This window comes from Wolffia australiana, chromosome 4, assembly GCF_029677425.1.
Source record: "Wolffia australiana isolate 7733 chromosome 4, ASM2967742v1".
NCBI lineage: Eukaryota > Viridiplantae > Streptophyta > Magnoliopsida > Alismatales > Araceae > Wolffia > Wolffia australiana.
In genome coordinates, this window is record NC_135838.1 from 3,318,171 (window position 1) to 3,343,431 (window position 25,261).

The 25,261-nt window shown below is 46.3% G+C and overlaps 2 protein-coding genes across 2 annotated transcripts in view; both read left to right on the top strand.

Moving 5' to 3' along the window:
* Positions 1-25,261, top strand: part of LOC144701642 (Molecular chaperone Hsp40/DnaJ family protein) — a 32,795-nt gene that overhangs the window by 180 nt on the left and 7,354 nt on the right. The window contains exons 2-8 of the mRNA XM_078573361.1: positions 205-510; positions 3,025-3,093; positions 4,267-4,362; positions 4,500-4,612; positions 10,476-10,671; positions 12,039-12,214; positions 18,116-18,245. Of these exons, the coding sequence (XP_078429487.1) occupies positions 217-510; positions 3,025-3,093; positions 4,267-4,362; positions 4,500-4,612; positions 10,476-10,671; positions 12,039-12,214; positions 18,116-18,245 (1,074 nt within the window). The 5' untranslated portion in view covers positions 205-216. The remainder of the gene's footprint in view (positions 1-204; positions 511-3,024; positions 3,094-4,266; positions 4,363-4,499; positions 4,613-10,475; positions 10,672-12,038; positions 12,215-18,115; positions 18,246-25,261) is intronic.
* Positions 21,330-24,382, top strand: LOC144701640 (uncharacterized). Its single transcript, XM_078573360.1, has 2 exons — positions 21,330-22,479; positions 22,821-24,382. Exons 1-2 carry the CDS (start codon positions 21,393-21,395, stop codon positions 22,847-22,849), a joined length of 1,116 nt encoding a protein of 371 aa, XP_078429486.1. The 5' UTR covers positions 21,330-21,392; the 3' UTR covers positions 22,850-24,382.

A 25,261-nucleotide genomic window follows, 5' to 3' on the forward strand; every position in this document is an offset into this window, starting at 1 on the left:
TATCTAAACCTCAATCTCAATCACAATTCTAGTTTTAGTCTCAATCTCAGTCCCAGTCTCAATCTCAATCTCTATCTCAATCTCAATCTCAATCTCAATCTCTATCTCAATCTCAGTCTCACTCTCGGTCTCAATCGCGATCTCCATTAAGGAATTTCAAAATGAAATGACCAACTTTTCTTGTTTTTTATCTCAATCTTGAAGTCCGGGATCTCCATGGCCGTATCGCCCCCATCCGCGGCTCTCGGACGCGCCAATTCTTATATCCATGCCCGACCCGAGCGATCCTTCTTCAATTGTGCCGCAATTTCTTCGCGGGGAAGCTTCCTCTGCCACGGCTTGGCTTCAATTTTCCCCGGAGCGTTCTTCGAGCTCCCATTTCCCCGCCGATCACGCCGGAGATGGACGGTGGCGATGGCGAAGAGTTCCGACTACTACGCGACTCTGAATCTTCGCCGCGACGCGACGTTGCAAGAGATAAAGACCGCGTACAGAAGCCTAGCTCGTAAGGTGCTATTTTTTTTGCTCTTTGCTGATGTTTTTCGTTCTTCTGCAGCGACGGCTAAATCGAACATGTCTGGAAATTATGAGGCAATTATTTGTTCTTGCTCTATTATGTAGATTATCAGAAATTATTTGTCATTGCTCTGCGATGTAGATTATCCGATTATGTATTTAACCATTCACAAAGAAGCTTGAGCTGGCATTTATTTGCTGACTTTTTTTTGCAAGCTCCTGGTTATGTGTCTAGCATTTTTAGCTCTAATGGAGTTGGAAACTATGGTAGGTTATAAATGCTCTAATGGAGTTGTTCGAGTGTTTAAAATTTTCTTTCAGGATGTCGTTTGGATCTTTGCACGTTTAGCAATATGGTATTTTGTGTTGTTCATAGTCCTTAAGAGTACCTATATGATTAAATATATTGCCGCATGGTATTTATTTGTTTCTTGATGGCTGCTTTATTGTAAGCTAGTAGGCTTGGGGGACAGTGGACAAAATTACTCAGAATCAACCATTAAAAAGCGAACAAAGAAAAAACAATTAAAGAGCAATAAGGAAGCTGAACTAGATATTATCCTAAAAAAAAAAATCTTTTTTCAATTAAGATTGGATGATTCTTTGAATCAAAGAATGATCAACAATATCTAGGTATCGTCATTCACGGATGTAAATTTTCTGATGTTGAAGATTTTTTTTTGAAAAATGATTTAAGGCGGTCGTCATACATGGTCAACCCCTCCCTTGTCTGTTTACACCTCAAGGGAACCATGATGCCATGAGGCCCTCGACCTCGTGGGTGAGCCCGCCCTTGGACGCCTCATGCCCCCTAAATTTTGCCTAATTGTGGTCTAGCCATATTGCCCAGAGTGCTGTCATCGCTCGGCCCCCTCTTCCCTCCTTCTAGGGCCCCCTCTCGTTACGAACTCCAAAAAGACCACCTCCGACATCACATTTGCCGCCAGCTGTGCTTGGGCGACCCAAATTGAGTGGGCGAATGGGCACTCGAAGAATAAATAGTTGCAGTCCTCATTGTCCCTTGTACATAAAGTGCATGCTGCTGATGTATTAGGATACATCCTCTTGCGGAAGACGTGTGTCACCAGTCTCTTGCGCAGTAAGAGCAATCCAAAGATCTTAACCTTAGTGGAATCGTTATGATGATGATGATGATGATAGCCATGAATTCGTTGATGCCAATTGAATATGAGGACCTTGACGATGATTATCCACTCATCATCTTTATCGACGACCATACTCTACTCTGTGATAAGGTTCCTTTATTGACCTATCGTCGTTCAAAGAGGAGACGGAGTTACCATTCGCGTGCCAACTTCAAATAAAAGTGGGCGGGAAGCCTTACTTGTTCCTGTCTCCCTCTCTTCCTTTCTTGAATTGCTGCTGCTCATCAACTCAAATAATGACACTTAATGGAGAGTAAGTTTCTAGAAAAGAGCTTAGATGATTAAGTGTGAGTACTAAGGATTCCATAAAAAATGTTACCACATTAAGATGGTTTAGTCATTGTAAGGTAACAAAACTCCCAAGTGCCTGTTAGTCTACCCCGTCTTGTAAGCCCACTAGGGGCATTATCGTCTTTCTCAATCTCTGCAGTTTCCTCTAAATATGTAGGCCTCCTCGTTGGAGGCCAGGACATGAGTTTACCAGTAGTTGTTCCTTCACAGTAGCTTCTCTTCCCCTCGATGATGCCCACTCGATCAAGTCCCGTTCCCTCTGGCGACGTTCACTCCGCTGATCCTCCATTCGGCCTCATCCCCGCTGCGTTGTCCACTCCACCAGGGCCAGCTCGTTCACGATACGATCCCAGCTGGGATCTTATCAGTGGCTTGCATCAGTCAATTAGCTTGTGGACATTGGGAATATATTTTTCCTGAAAATTTGAAGGTGGTGATCACCTGATGAATTGGTGACCCTCCCATTGACATCAGGAACATTGAATTCTAAATGTCTTTAGTGACAACATTATGTTCCTGTTTTAGCACCCATGGCTCCAAAATAATCAGGAAAGGGAAACTGAATCACCATGGTCTTTTACTGTTCAGTATGTAGCCTTAAGTGCTAAAAACACATAAACATCAAAAGCTTGTGTACGTTAAAGGAGCAATCATGAGAAGATGTATCTTGCACTTTTTCTATATCACTTCACTAATCTGTTGTAGAATTTCTTGAAACAGGCCACATTTTGTTCTGGTTTTTTATGGTTCTTTAATTTTCCTTTTGTCATTAGCTTTAGCTTTTCTGTTACAATCAAAAGAAAACGCTAAAGAAAGGAACCCTAGAAATATTCTAGAGGAATTTAAATTGGCTCAAGTGTCTTCTGAGATGGATGATCCTTCCTGAAAAGGGTGTTCCACTAAAACAGTCTAAGATGGCATTTGGAACTCATTGAACATATTTAGATGCTATGTGATATGTGTGCCCTATGATGGTGGTTGTCGTGAAAACATTTTACACGTTAACCTTTTCTTGATTTGTATTCTCATTCTGACCTTTATTTTATCACAGTACCATCCGGATATGAATAAAAGCCCAGGATCAGAAGAGAAATTCAAAGAAATCAGTGCTGCCTACGAGGTTTTGTATCTATATTCCTTAATTTTTTTTCTTGATCTCTTGGCGTGTATATTTTTTCATCACAACTTTGATGTCTTTTCAGTGTGATGAGAATGTTTGAGATTAGTTAGATCACTGTTTTTTTGCCTTTTTGTTGTTTTAAACAATTAACTCTACCTAAAACTCAGAAAATTGTCTTTCAGAAAAGTCTGAAAATTATGACAAAGGTTTTGGTATATTTCTGGATGTTAACGATTTCATGATACTCCGGTAAGTCCCTGTGGCTTTTTAAGTTTTTTCAAAAGACTCTATCTTCTTGAATTTGAAAAACTGTCTTCAAGATGATCCACCATGCGGGATCTTCTTAATGACTCAGAGAGGACCAGGACTCATTGAGTTAAAGGACTTAAATGCTCCCTTGGATAGAGAATGGAGAAATGAATTTGGAAGTCACGGACAGAGGAAGCATCTCTCCCAAACTTCAACTGGATATGCGTGCGTACAAGAATATTGTGGGTGGTTGGAATGATTTAATGAAGTTGACCATCAGCAAACCCATTCTTTGTACATTTGGGGTCGACCCATGGATTATACTGTTCTGAGCATGGTACGTTGACATACCGGAGCTTAAATATTTTTTGGCATTTTGGACTTCAGTCATCGAAGGAAGACACAGAAGCGGAGTGGAATGGGGGCAGCTACTCGCAGTGCTCTGGGCGATATGGCTACATCGGAATGAAGTGGTGTTTAAAGGAAAGGCAGCTTCGGTAGTGGACGTTATTCATGCCGTAGAGGCACCCGTGTATTTTTGGGTTGGAAGGGGAGGATAGTCCTTTTTTGGTCGGGTTTGTACATTGTTTGTACAAAACATTTACATTTAATGATAGCGGGTTGGCCACCGGTTCCGGGTGATAATTAGCTACTTCTCTCTTCTGTATATTCACAAACTAGATTCCATTTCTATAGTGTGGATAAAGTTACAGTTTACTCCAACAACAGATAAACTTGCACCCCAAATAATTTGGAATTATGTCTTTCGTGTCTCTGCTCCTTAGAGACAGGTGACGATTCAACATTTCTACAGGATCGCTGTACAATTTTCATGCTAGTTATTGAGTTTTGCTCTTGTTTAAATTCTGGTCATGGGTAAGAATGGTACTTGGACATGTTTTGCTAATTGAGCATTTCTTATAGGTACTTTCAGATGGTGAAAAGAGATCAATTTATGACCAGTTTGGCGAAGCAGGTTTGCAGGGAGACTTAGGGGGATCTGGTGTTGGTCCGCAGGGGGTAAGTTCACGAGAATTCCAGTATGACAATCATGGTTGTTGTTATAATTTTGTTTCATTGTCTATTCTGATTATTGTCCAGATAGAGATTGATATTCACATATTTGGTTGCCTAATAATGAATTTATTTCTTTTCAGGTTGACCCCTTCGAAGTATTTGATGCATATTTTGGAGATTCTAATGGATTTTTCAGTGGCAGGGATACTGGGGGAATAAAGTTTGGCTCCAGCAGGAAGAACCTGGATATACGGTAAGGATTTTACTCCCTCACAGGCTACGATACTTTCGATGTGGCTCTTGTCTAGGTCGCACTTTATTGTGGTCAGTTTTGTCAGATTTCATTGGAAGTACTACATTGTCAAGGTTTGATAAGAAGTAACGTCCATAACTGGTTGTCACCGTCCTCAGCTTGAATGACAAATTCATCATTGTGAACAAGAAAACACTACTTCTTGATAAAGAAATGAAAGAGATTACAGGGTTTTATAGGAAGCCCTAATGGGCTGACTAGAGAGGGCCCTTAATGGGCTAACAAGAGAGAGAAAATAAAGACATGTAATACTCAGATCAACACTCCCCCTCAAGCTGGAGCGTGGATGTTATCCACACCCAGCTTGGAACAGAGCTCCTCAAACCTAGGGGCATGAAGCCCTTTGGTGAAGATATCTGCAAGCTGTTCAGCGGACGGAACATAAGGCGTGCAAAAATCTCCCGATTCAAGCTTCTCTTTGATGAAATGGCGATCGATCTCGATGTGCTTTGTACAATCATGCTGAACGGGGTCATGAGCAATGCTAATCGCCGATTTGTTGTCGCAGAACAGCTGGACAGGGGAGATAACTGAACACCGTAGCTCACGAAGAAGCTGGGTAATCCAAAGTGCTTCACACAGACCATGCGCAAGGGCACGGAACTCCGCTTCAGCACTCGATCGGGAGACCACCTTCTGCTTCTTGCTCCTCCAAGTAATCAGATTGCCCAAGAAGGTGCAATACCCAGATGTGGACCGACGATCAACCACAGAACCGGCATAATCGGCGTCGGTGTAGACTTCAAGACGCAGGCCGGTATGGCGACGAAAGAATAGTCCACGGCCAATGGTGCCCTTCAGAAAACGGAGGAGACGATGAGCAGCATAGAGATGGCTCCTGCGAGGAGTCTGCATAAACTGACTCAGAACACCCACTGAATATGCAATGTCCGGACGAGTGTGGGTGAGATAAATCAGTTTGCCCACAAGTCTTCTATATGGTCCAGGCTCAGCGAGCTCATCATCCGCTTCGGCACCAAGTCGATGATTCGCATCAATCGGTGTCGAAATAGGTTTGGAGTCCTCCTTTCCAAGCTCACAGAGAAGATCCACCGGATATGTTCTCTGACAAATGAAGATCCCGCCTGAAGAATAGGCCACCTTGATGCCAAGAAAATACCTCAACGGGCCAAGGTGGCGAATAGCAAACTCGGACGAGAGATACATAGCCAGCTGAGTAATGGTCTCCGTATCATCACCCGTGATAATAATGTCATCCACGTACACAAGAAGAATAGCGACTCCCCCTGACGTGGAATGGCGGTAGAAAAGGGTGTGATCACCATTACACTGACGGTATCCACGACGCTGCATGGCCGTCGTGAAACGACCAAACCAGGCACGAGGAGATTGCTTCAAGCCATATAATGCTTTCTTCAGGCGACAGACAACAGACTGCGGAGACGATGGCACTAAGGAAGTGTAGCCAGGAGGTAATGCCATGTAGATCTCCTCAGTCAACTCTCCATGCAGAAAAGCATTCTTCACATCATATTGTTGCAAAATCCAGCCCCGATCCGCAGCAAGGGCCAATAAGATCCGCACAGTATTCAGCTTGGCGACGGGAGCAAAGGTCTCCTGATAATCAATGCCATGCTTCTGTGTGAACCCTTGCGCCACAACACGTGCTTTGTGTCTCTCAATAGAACCGTCAGAATTATGCTTCACAGTATACACCCAACGGCTACCCACGAGATGCTTCCCGGCCGGTAGAGGAACCAGATCCCACGTTTCATTGTGAGCAAGAGCCTGAAGTTCTTCCACCATGGCCTGACGCCAATGCGGAAATGAAAGGGCAATGTCCACCGTCTTCGGAAGGGAGATGGCATCAAGGGAGGTAAGAAGGGCATGATAGGATGAGGAGAGACGATGAGAGGAGGCAGAGGCTTCTAAGGGATAGAGGGGAGAAGTAAGAGGGGAAGACAACATGGCTAATGAGGAGTTTTCTGGAGGTGTGGAGGAGGAGGGAGGAGGGATGACTAGAGAAGGGGCAACCCGAGGCTTGCGACGAGCAAGGGTGATACCGTAACGCTTTTCAGGCGGGCAGCGGCGTATAGGAAGTGGTGGGACCGAAGAAGGTTCGGCAGGAGTGGAGAAATCAGTAGTAGGAGCAGGAGGAATCTCCATAGAAGGTTCGGACACGGGGGCTGGTGGAGAACTGGGGAACACGGTCTCTATAGGAACCACGAGAGGAGACGCGGTTAGAGGAGTAAACGAGGAAGGGCTAGGGACTGGTGACGAGGTAGAGGGTGGAGGAAGAATGAGAAATTCAAGTGGATCGGGTTGAGGTGAAGAAGGTGGTAGAATTGGAGGAGAAGGAGAGTAATATGGAAGAAGTTCATCAAAGGTGGCATCCTTGGTGACGATAAAACGACGAGAGAGTGGATGATAACAGATATAACCTTTTTGGGTGGAAGAGTATCCAACGAACACACACTTGAGGGCACAAGGGTCGAGCTTATCACGACCAAGTTGATGGTTAGGCGCATAACAGACACATCCGAAAACACGAGGGGTGAGATTGGTTCGGAGAGAGAGGTTTGGAAAAGAATGCTGAAGACGATCAATTGGAGTGGAATAGTCAAGCACTCGAGATGGGAGGCGATTGAGGAGATGGATTGCAGTGGAGACGGCTTCACCCCAGAAATATTTAGGCACATGCATGTGGAAGAGAAGGCTCCGGGTCATGTCAAAGATGTGACGGAATTTTCTTTCTGCAACACCATTTTGTTGGGGGGTATATGGGCAGGAGGTTTCATGGATAACTCCTTTTTCTTGGAAGAAGGTGCTCAACGTGGAGTTGACGTAGTCTTTAGCATCGTCGGAGCGGAAGCGACTAATGGATGTAGAAAATTGGGTTTGAATAAGAGAATAGAATTGGGGAATAACACGAGATATCTCCGATTTACTCTTTAAGAAATACGCCCAAGTGAATCGAGTAGCGTCATCAATGAAAATGCATAACCACCGAGTGCTGGAAGTGCTATGAACAGGGGATGGTCCCCATACGTCGGTGTGAATAAGAGAGAAGGGAGTCGATGAATGAGAGGACGAGAGAGGATACGTAGTACGATGATGTTTTGCCATTCGACAAGCGTCACAAACAAACCGGTCCACAGAATGACCTTGAAAGAGTTTGGGAAATAGACGATAAAGAGTGACGAAGGAAGGATGGCCGAGACGTCGATGGAGAAGCCACAAACGCTCGTGAGAGGCCGAAAGGGAAACATCGACAGCAGCAACAGCAAGAGAGGTCGAAGGAGGCCGAAGAAGATAGAGCCCCTCATGCTCCTCAGCAATGGAAATCGGCTTCCCCGACACCTTATCACGATAAAAACATGAAGTAGAAGAGAATGTAAGATCTTGGTTCAAATCCCGAACAAGGCGAGATAAGGAGAGAAGATGATGGGTAAGACGGGGAACATGAAGGACTTTAGGTAGAGTTATTGAAGAGGAGAGGGCCACACGACCAATTCCTGCCACAGTGAGAAGATCTCCGGAAGCAGTCTTGACTTTGGAAGATCCAGAGACGGGTTCATAAGTCACAAAGGCTCGGGGATTAGGTGTCATGTGAGCGGTAGCACCGGAATCAAGAAGCCAAGCGGAAGATGAAGAAGGGTTTCCGGAAGGGAATGGAGATGTAAGAAGAATGGTGGACATACCTGCGTGGGCCAAGGAGCATGAGCCCACGACTGGAGGATCAAGCAATCGGCGTAGACGTTCCATTTCCCCCAGAGTAAAACTGGCGGGCGAGGCACTTGTCGGGAGAAGACCATACGGCAGCGGTACTTGACCCGGAGTAGGCACGTGACTTACAGACGGTGCGACAGTAGCAAGATTGCTCTGTTGCATGCGTTTCCATTGAAGCTTGTAGCACGTCTCTTTGGAGTGACCTCGCTTCTTGCAGTAGTTGCAAAAGAGCGAAGGATCACCCTTAGGAGACTCCTCGGTCCGAGCAGTCGGACTACGCGGCAAAGTGCTGGGTGGTGTAGTCGTCGATGGGCGCGCAGACGAAGAGGACTGTGCTACAAGTGCCGAAGCCGAGTTCTGGGTCTGCTGAAAGCAACATTCTTCAACCCTCACACTGCGGAGTGCATCCTTGAAGGTAAGACCAGTCTCCCGATGTATAAGCTGAGCCCGTACCGCTTCATATTCCGGGTTCAGTCCCATAAGAAATTGGAAAACCCAAAGTTGAAGAGTATATTTGCGGTCCACCGAATGAGGGTCTGGCGGCATGTAGTGGTCAATCTCATTCCACAACGAAATGAGCTCCGTACTGTACTCCATGATAGACCGGTCCACTTGACGCAGGTTGGCGGCCCGATGCACCAATTCGTACAGAGTCGCAATGTTGTGCTTCTTGGAGTGGCTCTCGAGTGCCGCTTCCCAGACCGCCCGAGCCGACTCTAGAGACAGGAATTCACCCTTAACATTGGGTGAAATACTGTCCAAGAGCCAGCGATGAACCACCCCCTCAATGTCCAGCCAGTCATAATACTTGAGATCGGTCCGGGGAGGTCCGTCTTCTAGAAGATGGCGCATGAGACGCCCCTTTAAAGTGATCTGGACGTACTGGCGCCATTGCAGAAGATTAAATCCAGTAAACATGCCATCCGGAGGCATCCTAGGCAGAGAGAATGGTCCAGGGGAGGACGACCAATTCCCGGACTCAAGAGGCACCGCAGATGCATGTGGCGTCGATACTGGCGTCGAGTCTGGCGTAACAGTAGAGGTCTGGGCTTCTGGCGAATCAGCAGCAACCGGATTCGTCATTGTAGGATCCGGAGACTCAATCAGAGTAGACCACGGTCAGAAGGTGCTGCACCGAGCAGTGGGATCGGTAAGAGCTGATGGCTCGACTGAGGCAGATACACAGCGCGGTGGATGACGCGGCCGAAGCAGGCAGATACACGGCGCGGCTGACTGCTGCGCGCGGCCGGCGGCTGCGCGCGGCTGGCGGCTGCGCACGGCTGGCGGCTGCTTGCGGCGAGCGACGGAAGATGGCGCGCGGCGAACTGCTGCACGCGACCCCAGATGCAGGATACGGCGGACGGCGATGGACCGGAGCGCGAGATCAGGGGGACGTGAGAATCGCCAGAGATCGGAGCGCAAGGTCAAGCCCAGGAAACCCAGATTAGGGTTAGGATTATGGCTCTGATACCATGTGAACAAGAAAACACTACTTCTTGATAAAGAAATGAAAGAGATTACAGGGTTTTATAGGAAGCCCTAATGGGCTGACTAGCGATAGGGCCCTTAATGGGCTAACAAGAGAGAGAAAAATACAGAAATGATAATAATCATATAAACAATCATCATTATCGTGGATGCAGATGAATGACGATGATGATTTCGCCATCATTATCGTGGGAGTCAGGTTAACAGAGGGCAATTGAGTAGGGGAGACGAAGAAAAATTGACATCATCAGCATCATCCTATCTGTGAATGAGAGAACAGAGGGCAATTGAGTAGGGTAGACGAAGAAAAAATTGCTATCATCAGCATCATCCTATCTGTGAATGGGAGAAGACATCAGTGATGATTTCGTCTTAGTCATTGTCGTGAGAATGAATGACAGGGATGGCCTGTCATTATCCTCTCATCTTTTCATCTACCCGTTAATGACGTGGACTAGCCTTTTTCCCGCGTTAATCTACCCATTTTATGGACTGCAGATACTAATTAGAAGTGACAGATTCTTCATGATGTCTTTCAGTTTGGAGGCATTTGGAGGAGTTTAAAGTTTACTTTTTTATCCTGAGATAAAGATTTATTGAGACAGCTGTACTTTGTCATTTATAGTTATGAATTATCTTTGAGCTTTGAAGAATCTGTATTTGGAGGGAGGAAAGAAGTTGCCATCTCATGCTCTGAAACATGCGATGTCTGTAACGGCACGGGTGCAAAGTCCGCTGATTCCATAAAACAATGCTCTGACTGTGGTGGACGAGGTGGTGTAATGAGAACTCAGAGAACTCCCTTCGGAGTTGTCTCTCAGGTAATTAATCGCATCCTTTGGAAACTGGGTATATATATCTGCGCTTTCATTCCCATGATCTTTCTTTTATTTCATTTAGAAAAATGATTTTTCTTTTATTAATTTGGCACACTTTTTCATTTAAGTGCTTTGGATTAGTATTATTCTCAACATGGCAAAATAATTTCATTTTATCATAACGAAGAGGGATTCATTGAAATTCTTTATTTTGGTTCCGAAGAAGAAGAAGATATTTACGAAATAAAGTAGAAAACAAGATCCAGGAGAAGGTAAATTTACCTTAACTTTTGAGTGTTACAAAGAAGAATACAGAGAATCTCCTTCCTGCCAAGGTCCTGTTAGTATGGGCTGGCTCATATCTATTCACGTAGGAAGACGATAAAATGGGTACATTAAGGTGGGAAAAAGGCTAGACTCTGATGGAAGGTCTGCTCTTTCAAGCGTCAGTGATGGTGTCACCTAGCTTTCTCTTTCTGCCATGGATGACAGGCTGGTACACCTTTCGAGAGCATGCTCTGGCCCTTTAATTTCCTCTATTCTGCTCTTTTTTCTTGAATTTATCGATACCAATAGAGAGATCCAAAATGATGTAACTGCCAAAATTAGATCACTAGACTTGTTGCCAAATTTTGGACGAGGACCTGTCATCATTGGCTATCGTTGAGCATCCTTGGGGTAAAGTTTGCTAAATTTGTCAAAGTTAATATTGAAGTTGGTGTTGATGTTCATTGACGTCAACATTGACTAGGAGATGCAGGCGGGGGCATTGACAGTGATAATGAATACTGACTGACAGCTGTTTTTAAAGAGAGAAAAAAAAATTAGGTGAATGAAAGGGGCGTGAGAGAGAGTACCTCTTGGATGACTCATGATGGCATCAACTATTGACCCGATGGAGCGAGATAAAATACATCTTGGCTCGCTGATGCCAACGTTGATGTTGATGTGGTCACCAACAAGCCTTCAGCTATTCAAAAGTTGCCGTCAACATCACACATCAACATTATTGGGACATGCCTTACCCTGGCGAAAGGTCAGAAGCATCTACTAATCATTTTGTCTTGACCTGCTTATATTCCTCAGAACCATCTAGAATTTTTGGATTTCAGTTTCTCTTCGTAGTAATTTCTTCATTCTCTTGTTTCACGTTTTTTGCTTCTGGTTACATTTTGGCATTCTAGTCTGGAGCAATCGGCAACTGTTGACATTTACACTTAAGTTAAGTAATTCACCATAAATGCTGTTACTAGATTTTATCTTAACTGCTGAACATTGTGTTTTGCTGAAGGATAAACATGAAATAAGGAGATAATTGCTTTATTTTTCTATGATCTTTGACGAGCTCTGTAGACTATGGTGATCTAAAGGTCTTCACGTGCTCAAAATGCGGCGGCGATGGAAAGATGATCACAGAGAAGTGTAGAACATGCAATGGCGAAGGTCGAGTTCGAAAAAAGAAAAGTATAGAGGTGAATGTACCCCCTGGTGTGCATGATGGTGTTACCATGCAAGTTCAAGGAGAAGGGAATTCTGATAAGGAGAGGTAGGAATCTGACTTTTTATTTGACTCTGTTTATGTTAGTCAAGCCTCTCCTTCTCTGTTCTATTAGGTGCATCTTTATTTTCTTGTGTTTGAATTTATTTTGGTTGCAGTATGGGACACATTTCATAAATCTCCCATTTTAACTATTTATTTCACTTGATCAGAACTCTTCTTAATCATTTGCAACAGTCAATTAGATCGTTGAATATGTTAGATGAGTTGTTGCAAGCGTCTTTTTAAAATAGTTGTCTTTCTGTAGTGTTCTCTTTTTTGTTCTTATGCACAGATATCGTAGAGAAGCATCGATCATATTTTATTTTAAGTTTTAACCAGTAAAAGCTCAGGTTGTCCACCGTTTCGGGTGGTCTTCCTTATTTTCTTAAAAAAAACCAGTAAAAGCTCGTTTTATCTTATATCTGATGCGATGTATCCATTCAGTTATGAGATCTAGTACTTATTTTACCTTATATTTTATGTTATGTAAACCTTATTCACTAAATGAGTTGTTCAAGCATTTTAAGCATTTTCAAACGACATAAATCTGCTGAACCTCGTTGCCTGTTATATTAATTCATATTTTTCTGGTATAATTCCAGCAACATTAATTCTAAGAAGTATCTACAAAATCTTTACTTCCGCCAGGACCCATTGTTGAATATGTTACTTTTATGCCCTTTTTTGTGTCTTTTTCTTTTATATCCTTTTTTGTAACTCTCCTATAAATGTACCTTCTCGCAAGAAACTAATTAAGGAGAATTATTCTTTTTCTCATTGTCTTCTTCTCTCTACTCGAAGCTCCACTCCCCTTCAGAGCTTCTTCATGGTATCAGAGCCAATTCTGGCTTAATTCGTTCTTCAGATCTTCGACATCCTCGGCGTTCTTGGCGCCGATTCTCGGCACCCTTGGCATTCTCGGCGTTCTCAGCGTCAATTCTCGGCGTCGATTCTCCAGGCCGTCGAGTTTCCAAATTCGTCAGATCGTCGACCCTCCAGATCGTCAATTCTTCAGATAGTCGAGGTTCCCGATTCTCCAAATCGGCGACTCTCTATATTGTCGATCCGGTCAATTCTCGGCGTCGGCGTCTCCAGATCTGCATCGCAACTGAGGTCGTAAGACCTGCTTGGTCAGTCAACAGATTCTGGAATCAGTCAACAGAGCCCCAATCCGTCACAACTGCTGTTGAAGTGTAGTGATTCCATTGCATCGATAATATGGCCTCCACAGACTCCTCTACTTCCGCTGCCATTCAGTCACCAGGGCTCAACATTTCCTCATCCAAATTGAGCTCTTGAATTACTCATTGCCACGAATGCCCTCTGAGTTTCGATTCACTGGGTTGAATCTTCTTCAGTGGCATCAATATGTTCAAATCACCTTGAAGGGGAAGCTTATGAAGCACCTTGTTGATGAGCCGCCGTCTCCCACAGCTCCTCATTACGAACACTGGCTTGACGTTGAAGATGTGGTTCACCGATGGCTACTTGACAGTATCAGTCCATCGTATGCAGCTGAGTTCTTATCTCTCAATTCTGCCAAGGAAATATGGGATGCAGCTCAAGAATCTCATTCGAAGCGGAATAATCTGGCGGTTATCTATGAGCTTGTCACTCGCTCTACTAATTTGGTCCAGGGGCAACGATCTGTTCGAGCTTACCACCTAGAATTGTCGTCTCTCTGGGCTGAGTTGGACAACTACATGCCACCCGACCCTCACTCAGTCGATCGTGGGTATGTTCTCCAACTCAGAGTGTTTAAATTCCTCATGGGATTGAATCCAGAGTACGAGTATTTGCGTGGGCAACTTCTTCACCGCGAGAAGGTCCCTACCTTGAAAGAAGCCCTTGTGGCCGTTCAGATGGAGGAAACTCGTCTTGGGATATTCCACTCGGAGCCGGTTTCGGTGATGGCGGTTCAACAGCTGGGAAAGCCACGGCCTACATTTGCTCGGGGTGGATCGCCTCACATGCCCTCCCTTAGCATGAAGCCACCTCAAATGCAACCCACGGCATCAAAAATGGAGCCCACTATTGGAGGTTCAAATGTTGATTCTTCTCTCGTCTGCAACTACTGCAAGAAACGAGGTCATACCAAGGAGACGTGCTACAAGCTACTGAGGAAAAATGCTCATCAAAGTCACTTGGTGACTCATATTTCATCCCCCGGCAGGCCATCCATAACTACTCCTATGTCTCTTCCTTAGCCATCTCAACCAATTGCCGCAGCCACATCTTCGCTAGGAGACCAACTTCGACATGATGAAATTGACCAACTCCGGCAGCTTCTACAGTCAAAATTGATGGACTCTACCTCCCTCGTTCATCAAGGTACACCTTCCTACTCTTCTACTATGCAATGGATTATTGACTCAGGTGCCACAGCCCATATGACACCTATATCCCAATGCTTCCTTACCTACACCCCTTCTCCTAGTTCTCATACCGTAGCACTGCCTCCGGGGAATTCCTTTCCGTGGCCGGTGTGGGATCTATTCAAATCACCCCCAATCTCACTCTCACCCATGTTCTTCATGTCCCACGTCTCACCCTGAGTCTCCTCTCCCTCCATCACCTCGTCCAAGATCTTGGTCAAGACGTATGTTTTACCCCTAATTCTTGCTTCTATCGTGATAAGGTGTCGGGGCAGATGACTACACTTGCTGAGGTATGAGGGGGCCTTTACATCCTTCATCGTTTTCCATCCGTCTCTCGTTTGGCCCCTGCACTCGGCGTTGCTCTCTCCACTGCGGCGCCGGATCACCTTTGGCTTCTTCATCGTCGCTTGGGACATCCTTCCTTCTCTACTTTGAAATTTATGTTCCCTCGTTTGTTTCATGGACGTCCTGTGGACGGGTTTGTTTGTGAACCATGTCGGTTAGCTAAACACACTCGGACAACTTATCCTCCTTCTGATCCCTCTTCTCGTTCCTCCTCCCCTTTCTCTCTCATTCATAGCGATATATGGGGACCCGCTCTTGTTCATAGTGCGTCGGGCGCCCGATGGTTAGTGATCTTCGTCGATGATTTTACACGTGTTACATGGGCCTATCTCCTCAAGCACAAATCAGACCTTTCCCAAACAATAATTTCATTCTATTCCCTTATCCAAAATCAGTTTGCTACCTCCCTCAAATGCTTCCGCTCCGATAATGCCCGTGATTACGTCAACTCTACCATCTCTACCTTCTTCACCTCTCACGGCATTGTTTATGAAACATCCTGTCCATACACGCCCCAACAAAATGGCCTTGCAGAACGCAAATTTCGCCACATCTTTGACACCACACGCTCTCTCCTTTTTCACATGAACATGCCAAAATATTTTTGAGGGGAAGCCTCTCTCACTGCAATCCATCTCATCAACCGACTTCCCTCTCGGGTTTTATCCCATCTTTCCCCTCTTGACGCCCTCCATAAAGCCTATCCCATGGTTTCCCTGAAAACTAATCTCACTCCCTGTGTCTTTGGCTGCATCTGTTACGTAACTAACCATCATCCTTCTCGAGACAAACTTGATGCTAAAGCACTCCGATGTGTCTTTGTCGGTTACTCCTCTCACCAAAAGGGTTATAAATGCTACCACCCCTCTACTCACCGCTTCGTTGTCAGTAAAGACGTCACATTTGATGAGTCATCTCCATTTCATCCCTCTGAATCATCGTCCTCCACTTCCTCTTCTACTTCACTTGATGAGTCCCTTGATTTCCTGGTTCCACTTACGTCTCCATCCTTGTCTCCTTCCCTCGACTGTCCATCCATTCCAACCTCCTTGGCTCCTCCACAAAGATTTGATGGGACCACGTATCATCGCCGTCCACGCCCTACTCTCATGGTCTCCACCCACAAACTCCAACACCACCCCCCCCTTCATCCCATGACGACCTCCTTATTGCCCTCCGGAAAGCCCCTCGCTCCTGCACTTCCACCCCCTTGTACCCTTTGGCCAATTACCTTTCCTCCCACCGGCTCTCCTCGACTTACCGTGCCCTTCTCACCCGACTTGATTCCATCATCATACCAAAGACTGTGGCTGAAGCATTGGTTTCCTCTGAATGGCGAAGTGCTATGGAAGAGGAGTTGGCTGCCTTGGATAAAAATCAGACCAGGGATCTTGTTCCTCTATCTCCGGGGAAACATTTAGTTGGCTGTCGGTGGGTCTATACAGTCAAACACAAGTCTGATGGCTCCCTTGAGCGGTATAAAGCCCGTCTTGTAGCTAAAGGCTATACTCAACAATTTGGTGTTGACTATCTGGAGACGTTTGCCCCAATCGCAAAAATGAATACTGTGCGTCTTCTTATCGCACTTGCGGCTCATCATGACTGGCCGCTTCAACAGTTTGACGTCAAAAATGCCTTTCTTCATGGTGATCTCCATGAAGAGGTTTATATGGCCCTGCCTCCCGGTTATGCGGCTCATTCGACGCTTCCCTTGGTATGTCGTCTCAAGAAATCTCTGTATGGTTTAAAACAGTCTCCTCGCGCTTGGTTTGGTCGCTTCACGCACTCGATGAAATTATTTGGCTACTCCCAGTGCAATGGAGACCATACACTTTTCTACCGTCATTCCACGTCCGGGGGAGTCACCCTACTTCTTGTGTACGTGGATGACATTATTATTACAGGGAATGATTCGCAGGCAGCGACACAATTGGCATCTCATCTTGCTAGGGAATTCGAGATTAAACATCTTGGCTTACTTTGCTACTTCCTCGGAATTGAAGTGGCATATTCTGCAGCTGGTATTTTCCTTTGCCAGCGGAAATATGTTGTTGATCTCCTTCAAGAACTTGGCAAGGAAGATTCACAACCTCTATCTACTCCTGTTGAAGCGAATCATCGATTATCCGTGGCAGAGCATGATGACGCTGTTGATCAAGGAAGGTACCAAAGATTAGTGGGTAAACTGATATATCTCACTCACACTCGCCCTGATATTGCTTATACAGTAGGCGTGTTGAGCCAATTTATGCACTGTCCAAAGAGGTGTCATATGCATGCTGTCAATCGTGTACTTCGCGATCTCAAGGGCTCTGTTGGACTTGGTCTTCAGTTCAAGCGTAAAGGTGGTCTTCAACTAGATGTCTACACCGATGCTGATTATGCGGGCTCTCAGGTTGATCGTCGCTCGACAACGGGCTACTGTACTTTTCTTGGTGGCAATCTTATTACATGGCGTAGTAAGAAGCAAGCTGTCGTATCTCGATCCAGTGCTGAAGCTGAATTTCGTGCCCTGGCACAAGGTCTCTGCGAGGCGTTATGGATCACTAATCTCCTTACAGAGCTGAAACTATCGGGTCCTCAGCCAACTCAAATGTTTTGTGATAATAAGTCGGCAATCATCATCGCCCATGATCCAGTGCAACACAACCGCACTAAACATGTTGAAGTTGATCGCCACTTTATAAAAGAAAAGCTGGAGTCAGGAGATTTTTGCCTTTCATACATTCCATCCACCCATCAACGAGCCGATATTCTCACCAAAGGACTATCTGTCCCACGGTTTCGAGAATTATGTGGCAAACTGGGAATGGATAATATCCACTCACCAGTTTGAGGGCGGCTGTTGAATATGTTACTTTTATGCCCTTTTTTTGTGTCTTTTTCTTTTATATCCTTTTTTGTAACTCTCCTATAAATGTACCTTCTCGCAAGAAACTAAGTAAGGAGAATTATTCTTTTTCTCATTGTCTTCTTCTCTCTACTCGAAGCTCCACTCCCCTTCAGAGCTTCTTCACCCATAAGTACTCATTTTAGTGTATTTTTCATGTTATGTAAACCTGTATTCATTGGGCGACCAATTTTTAGCATTTTCAATCAACATTAATATGATAACCTCGTTGCCTGTTAGATTTGATCATATTTTACTTGTGTAATTATCACAACCTTGTGTAATTTTCTGCAGAGGAATAACTGGAGATTTGTATATATCTATACATGTCGCTGAGAAGAAGGGGTTTAGAAGAGAAGGGCTTAATTTGTATTCCAACGTCGCTGTTGATTATACGAAAGCCATACTGGGGACTGTAGTCAAGGTGCTTCTTCTTCGCCTTAAGCTTATATCTATTTTTAAAAAAATTTCATTTCAATTGTCAAATGGGTTTTACAATATTATCAGGTTTGATGCATGGGAAACTGATGTGATTGATGCTTTAAAATATTCAAAAACTTTTAATCTGTGAAGAAATATTGATATAGCCAATACTATATGAGGAATACAATCATAAGAAACCTCGGAATATTTCAAAAAATAATAATAAGAAACCTTGGAAATCTAACAAGAATTATCAATCAGGGAAGAGAGAGAGAGCAAGTAAGGAATCGAATTCCCTCCCGGCCACTCCAGCTCTGGGTAGCTCTCACTGCAGCCTTTTCTTGAAAACGATTTCTCAATCAGTTTTTCCCGTTATTCGTCTTTATTTAAAGTGCCGGACTTCTGTTCTGATATCAATCCAACAATCAGGTGAGAAATACAATCGATATCTGTCCTCTACAATGTGGAATGTGATATGGTTCTAACTAAATCAGGAAACAAATTCTTGAAAAAGATAGAAATGACTCACAATGATTTTTTCTTAATTAAAAGAGGGAAGACCACCAGGAACTCTGTGGTCAACCCTGAAATACCATTAACAAATATGATCGTTTCATAGTACATGCCCGGCCCATCGGGTCCCTTTTCCCTCCGTTTGGTCCTACTGAACCAGTAGGATATACATTTCCCTACGTCACGTAGCACCGATGCCAGCGACGCAGCCTTTCCCTTAAATATCACCTCGTTGCGGTGAAGCCACAGCGTCCAAAGCACCGCAAGAACCTTTCCCCAGCTCGGCTGTCGGCTTCCCGCCCTCCTCCTTAGGGACTTCCAGCATGCTTCATCTGATGTCACGTGACCCCTCGCAGCTGCTGTGATCTCCAAATGGCCTGCGCAAAAAGACACTCAAAAAAACAGGTGAGAACAATCTTCCTCTCCAAGGCCGCACATGGGACACGTGATTGACGTGTCTGGGATCATGCGCCTTCAGAGAGTAGGTGTCATAACTCGACACCTAATAAGCAGCCAACCAAAAATTCTGACTCTCAACGGTACCTTCTGTTTCCATAGTCATTTACATGCGTGTATAAAGTCTGTATCTTCTGGCGTATTCCACCGGATCTGCTTATACACCTCTGGAAATGACTCACAATGATAGTGCAGCGATTACAATTCTTCAGACAGAAAGGAAGATCTCAGATCCATAGCGCCTCCTCGAGCTCTCCAGCCGGATGCAGCCCAAGCTCAGCAACGCCTCCGATCTCCTAGTTCTTTCTCCCAAAGACGGATGTCCCTCCAGTCCAGAGGGGCTTCCTTATATAGGAGCCAGAAGTCCTTGCTCCTAGCCCGGGCAGTTAGTTACTAACCTGGGCAGTAACGATCTTGATTTTGGACCACATTGACTCCAAACGTGAGGAGCCAAGTGTGGTCCCACGTGCAGATTCATTCACGTTTTCTCCTCTCTGTCCTCCAATCTTCTTTCTTTTTTATGTAATCCTAGGTATCGTAACAGAATGTTGCAATATTGTTCACAATCCGGAAAGGAATGGAGATGAATGAGTACTACAATGAAGCTAGGTTTCAGAAGAGCTCCTCGAGTTCTCCTTCTGGTTGGCAGGCCCGATCCTGCTTCCCCAGTCTTCTGCCTTCTCTGGCAACCAAACTTCTTGAAAAAGCTTGATGTGGTTTATTTCCCGCTTCCTTTTATTTATAGCAGATCTGCCACATGCGTGGTCAACGCAGGTCTTCTCACCCGTGTCTCTTCTTCCTTTGATAATGCTTGGAGAAGAATCGTTGGGTATTTCCATTGTGTGAGGAACGTATCAAGTTCGCATGTGCTGCCCTGCTCGCTGCATTCATATACATTTTCCTCTGATAGGTTCTATTATAGAACCCATCAGATATTTTACCTTGATATAATCGATTTGTGAACTCCTGTTCTAGATATAATCTTTAAGTTTGCACCATGTTTTTTTTATTTCAATTCTCGAATTGGTTTTACTACTCATATGACAGTATTGATTTTAATGCATAGTGAAACTGAAGCGATTGATGCTTTTAATCTATTCCATCGGATTTGGTCCTGGATAATTTAGTACCCTAAGACGCGCCTTGTAAATTTATTCTTCAAACCGTTTCTTAAACATAGCCCAGTGTTAGTACCTTAAGACACACCATCTCAATTTGTCGCGGTTACACTTCCGTTTATACATTTTTTTTAGTCTGTCTACTGGTCTTTCCTTCCTCCATAGGTTTGTTGACACACTAGTTGAGATTTTGATTTCGTATTTTTTATGTTTTACTGAAAATGAAGCTCTTCGGAGTTGATGTAATGTCATCAATACTAGTGTATGTATTTAAGTCGTCTTAGAGATGATTATACCTGTTGAGAGGAAAAGAGTTCATCCGTCATAATTAATACGTCATGAATATTTATCTATGTCTACTCCTATCAGGTGATTTTATTTATGTGTATTTTTATGTGACGTTCTTGAATTAGGTGAAACGTGGGTTGTATGTGTTGATCTGAGTACTACATGTCTTTATTTTCTCTCTCTTGTTAGCCCATTAAGGGCCCTCTCTAGTCAGCCCATTAGGGCTTCCTATAAAACCCTGTAATCTCTTTCATTTGCTATTAAGAATTGTTCTTTTCTTGTTTACATGGTATCAGAGCCCTAACCCTAACCCTAATCTGGGTTTCCTGGGCTCGACCTTGCGCTCCGATCTTCGGCGGTTCTCACGACCGCCTGATCTCGCGCTCCGGTCTCTCGCCGTCTCGCTCCGGGCCTCCCAGGCGCTCGCCGTTCTGACGTCCGCCGTCCCAGCGTCTTCCGCTCCGGCGCCCGCCGTCCCGGCCCGCGCCGCCTCGGCTCGCGCCCTCCCGGCTCGCGCCGCCCCGGCTCGCGCCGCCCGGCTCGCGCGCCCGGCCAGCGTCCCGGCGCTCGCCGTCCAGCGCCGTCGTCCCGGCGCCCGCGCCGTCCGCTCCTGCCGTCCAGCGCCCGCCGTCCAGCGCGCGCCCGGCGCAGCGCCCGGCGTCCGGCACCCGCCGTCCAGCTCCCGCCGTCCCGGCGCCCGACGTCTCGGCGTGTGCAGTCCCGGCTTCTCGTCGTTCCGGCGCCTTCTGACTGTGGTCTACTCTGCTTTCATCATGACGAACCCGGTTGAAGCCCAGACCTCTACTGTCACGCCAGACTCGACGCCGGTATCTACGCCACATGCATCTGCGGTGCCTCTCGAGCCCGGGAATTGGTCGTCCTCCTCTGGACCATCCTCTTTGCCTCGGATGCCTCCGGATGGTATGTTTACTGGATTCAATCTCCTGCAATGGCGCCAGTACGTCCAGATAACTTTAAAAGGGCGTCTCATGCGCCATCTTCTAGAAGACGGACCTTCCCGGACCGATCCCAAGTATTATGACTGGCTGGACGTTGAGGGGGTAGTTCATCGTTGGCTCTTGGACAGTATTTCACCTAGTGTTAAAGGTGAATTCATGTCTCTAGAGTCGGCTCGGGCGGTCTGGGAAGCAGCACTTGAGAGCCACTCCAAGAAGCACAACATTGCGACTCTGTACGAATTGGTACATCGGGCCGCTAACCTGCGTCAAGGGGACCGGTCTATCATGGAGTACAGTACGGAGCTCATTTCGTTGTGGAATGAAATTGACTACTACATGCCGCCCGACCCCCATTCGGTGGACCGCCAATATACTCTTCAACTTCGGGTTTTCCAGTTTCTTATGGGACTGAACCCGGAATATGAAGTTGTACGGGCTCAGCTTATTCATCGGGAGACTGGTCCTACCTTCAAGGATGCGCTCCACAGTGTGCGGGTTGAAGAATCCCGCTTTCAGCAGGCCCAGAACTCGGCTTCGGCACTTGTAGCTCATTCCTCTTCGTCTGCACGCCCATCGTCGACTCCACCACCCGGCTCTTTGCCACGTGGTCCGACGGCTCGGACGGAGGATTCTCCAAAGGGTGATCCTTCGCTGTTTTGCAATTACTGCAAGAAGCGAGGTCACTCTAAGGAGACGTGCTACAAGCTTCAACGGAAACGCGCACAACCGAGCAACCTTGCTGCAGCCGCCTCGTCCGTGCCCCCCCCGGGTCAAGTGCCTATGCTGTACGGTCTTCTCCCGACTAGTGCCTCGCCCGCTAGCTTCACTCCGGAAGAGATGGAGCGTCTACGCCGCTTGCTTGATCCTCCAGTCGTGGGCTCATGCTCCTTGGCCCACGCAGGTATGTCCACCAGTCTTCCCACACCTACATCCCCTCCTGGCCATTCTTTTTCCTCTTCCACTTGGCTTCTTGATTCTGGTGCCACCGCCCACATGACCCCAAATCCTCGAGCCTTTCAAACTTATGCACCCGTTTCTGGCTCCTCCAAAGTTAAAATAGCCTCTGGCGATCTTCTCACCGTGGCATGTATTGGTCGTGTGGCCCTTTCCTCTTCTATGCATCTATCTAAAGTTCTTCATGTTCCTCGCCTTACTCATCATCTTCTCTCCCTATCTAGCCTTGTTCGCGACTTGAAACAAGACCTTACCTTCTCTCCTAATGCATGTTTTTATCGTGATAAGGTGTCGGGGAGGACGATTTCCATTGCTGAGGAGCATGAGGGGCTCTATCTTGTTCGTCCTTGTTCGAGTTCTCTTGCTTTTGCTGCTGCGGCAGTTTCCCTTTCGGCTTCCCACGAGCGTTTGTGGCTTCTTCATTGACGTCTCGGCCATCCTTCTTTTGCTACTCTTTATCGTCTCTTTCCTAAACTCTTTCAAGGCCATTCTGTGGACCGTTTTGTTTGTACTGCTTGTCGAATTGCCAAACATCATCGTACCACGTATCCTATCTCGTCTTCTCATTCTTCGACCCCATTCTCCCTTATTCACACCGATGTGTGGGGGCCTTCCCCTATTCATAGTACTTCCGGTTCTCGGTGGTTATGCATCTTTATTGACGACGCTACTCGATTCACGTGGGCATATTTCTTGAAGAACAAATCGGAGATATCTCGTGTCATTCCTCAATTTTACTCCCTTATCCAAACTCAATTCTCTTTATCCATTCGTCGCTTCCGCTCCGACAATGCTAAAGACTACGTTAACACCACGTTAAGCACCTTCTTCCAAGACAAAGGCATTATCCATGAAACTTCTTGTCCCTATACACCACAGCAAAATGGCATTGCCGAAAGAAAATTCCTTCACATCTTTGAAATGACTCGGAGCCTTCTCTTCCATATGCATGTGCCCAAGTATTTTTGGGGGGAAGCCGTCTCCACCGCCATCCATCTTCTTAATCGCCTTCCATCTCGAGTGCTTGACTACTCCACTCCCATTGACCGTCTTCAGCATTCCTTTCCAACTCTCTCTCTCCGAACTCATCTTACTCGTGTATTTGGATGTGTATGCTATGCGCCCAACCACCAACTTGGTCGTGATAAACTGGATCCCCGTGCTATCAAGTGTGTGTTTGTTGGCTATTCTTCCACCCAAAAAGGCTATTTATGCTATCATCCACCCTCTCGTCGGTTCGTCGTCACCAAAGATGCCACGTTTGATGAATTGCTTCCCTACTATTCCTCCTCCTCTCCTGAACCCTCATCGTCCCCATCTCCCTCCGATCCACTCGAATTCCTCATCCTCATCCCTCGTCCCTCTTCACCGGCCCCGCCCGACGTGTCTCCGCCTGTTGCTCCTCCAGCAATTGTGCCTCCCGACCCGCCTCCGGCCGCCGTCTCAGTCCCTCCTGTGGAGCCTCCTCCAGTATCTGCTCCTGCGCTCGACCCTTCTGCTGCACCTTCTTCGATTCCTCCGCTCCCTATCCGTCGCTGCCCGCCTGAAAAACGCTACGGTATTACCCTTGCTCGTTGCAAGCCTCGGCTTCCTTCTTCGTCTCCTGCTGCCCCGTCTCCCTCAACCTCCACCCCTCCTGCCACCTCCTCATTAGCCGTGCTGCCCTCTTCCCGTTCCTCTCCCCTCTATCCGTTGGCGGAATCTATCTCCTCTCATCGCCTCTCACCCTCTTATCATGCCCTTCTCACCTCCCTTGATGCCACTTCCCTTCCCAAGACGGTGGACATTGCCCTTTCATTTCCGCATTGGCGTCAGGCCATGGCGGAAGAACTTCAGGCTCTTGCTCACAATGAAACATGGGATCTGGTTCCTCTACCGGGAAGCATCTCGTGGGTAGTCGTTGGGTTTATGCTGTGAAGCACAATTCCGACGGCTCTATTGAGAGACACAAAGCACGTGTTGTGGCGCAAGGGTTCACACAGAAGCATGGCATTGATTATCAGGAGACCTTTGCTCCCGTCGCCAAGCTGAATACTGTGCGGATCTTATTGGCCCTTGCTGCGGATCGGGGCTGGATTTTGCAACAATATGATGTGAAGAATGCTTTTCTGCATGGAGAGTTGACTGAGGAGATCTACATGGCATTACCTCCTGGCTACACTTCCTTAGTGCCATCGTCTCCGCAGTCTGTTGTCTGTCGCCTGAAGAAAGCATTATATGGCTTGAAGCAATCTCCTCGTGCCTGGTTTGGTCGTTTCACGACGGCCATGCAGCGTCGTGGATACCGTCAGTGTAATGGTGATCACACCCTTTTCTACCGCCATTCCACGTCAGGGGGAGTCGCTATTCTTCTTGTGTACGTGGATGACATTATTATCACGGGTGATGATACGGAGACCATTACTCAGCTGGCTATGTATCTCTCGTCCGAGTTTGCTATTCGCCACCTTGGCCCGTTGAGGTATTTTCTTGGCATCAAGGTGGCCTATTCTTCAGGCGGGATCTTCATTTGTCAGAGAACATATCCGGTGGATCTTCTCTGTGAGCTTGGAAAGGAGGACTCCAAACCTATTTCGACACCGATTGATGCGAATCATCGACTTGGTGCCGAAGCGGATGATGAGCTCGCTGAGCCTGGACCATATAGAAGACTTGTGGGCAAACTGATTTATCTCACCCACACTCGTCCGGACATTGCATATTCAGTGGGTGTTCTGAGTCAGTTTATG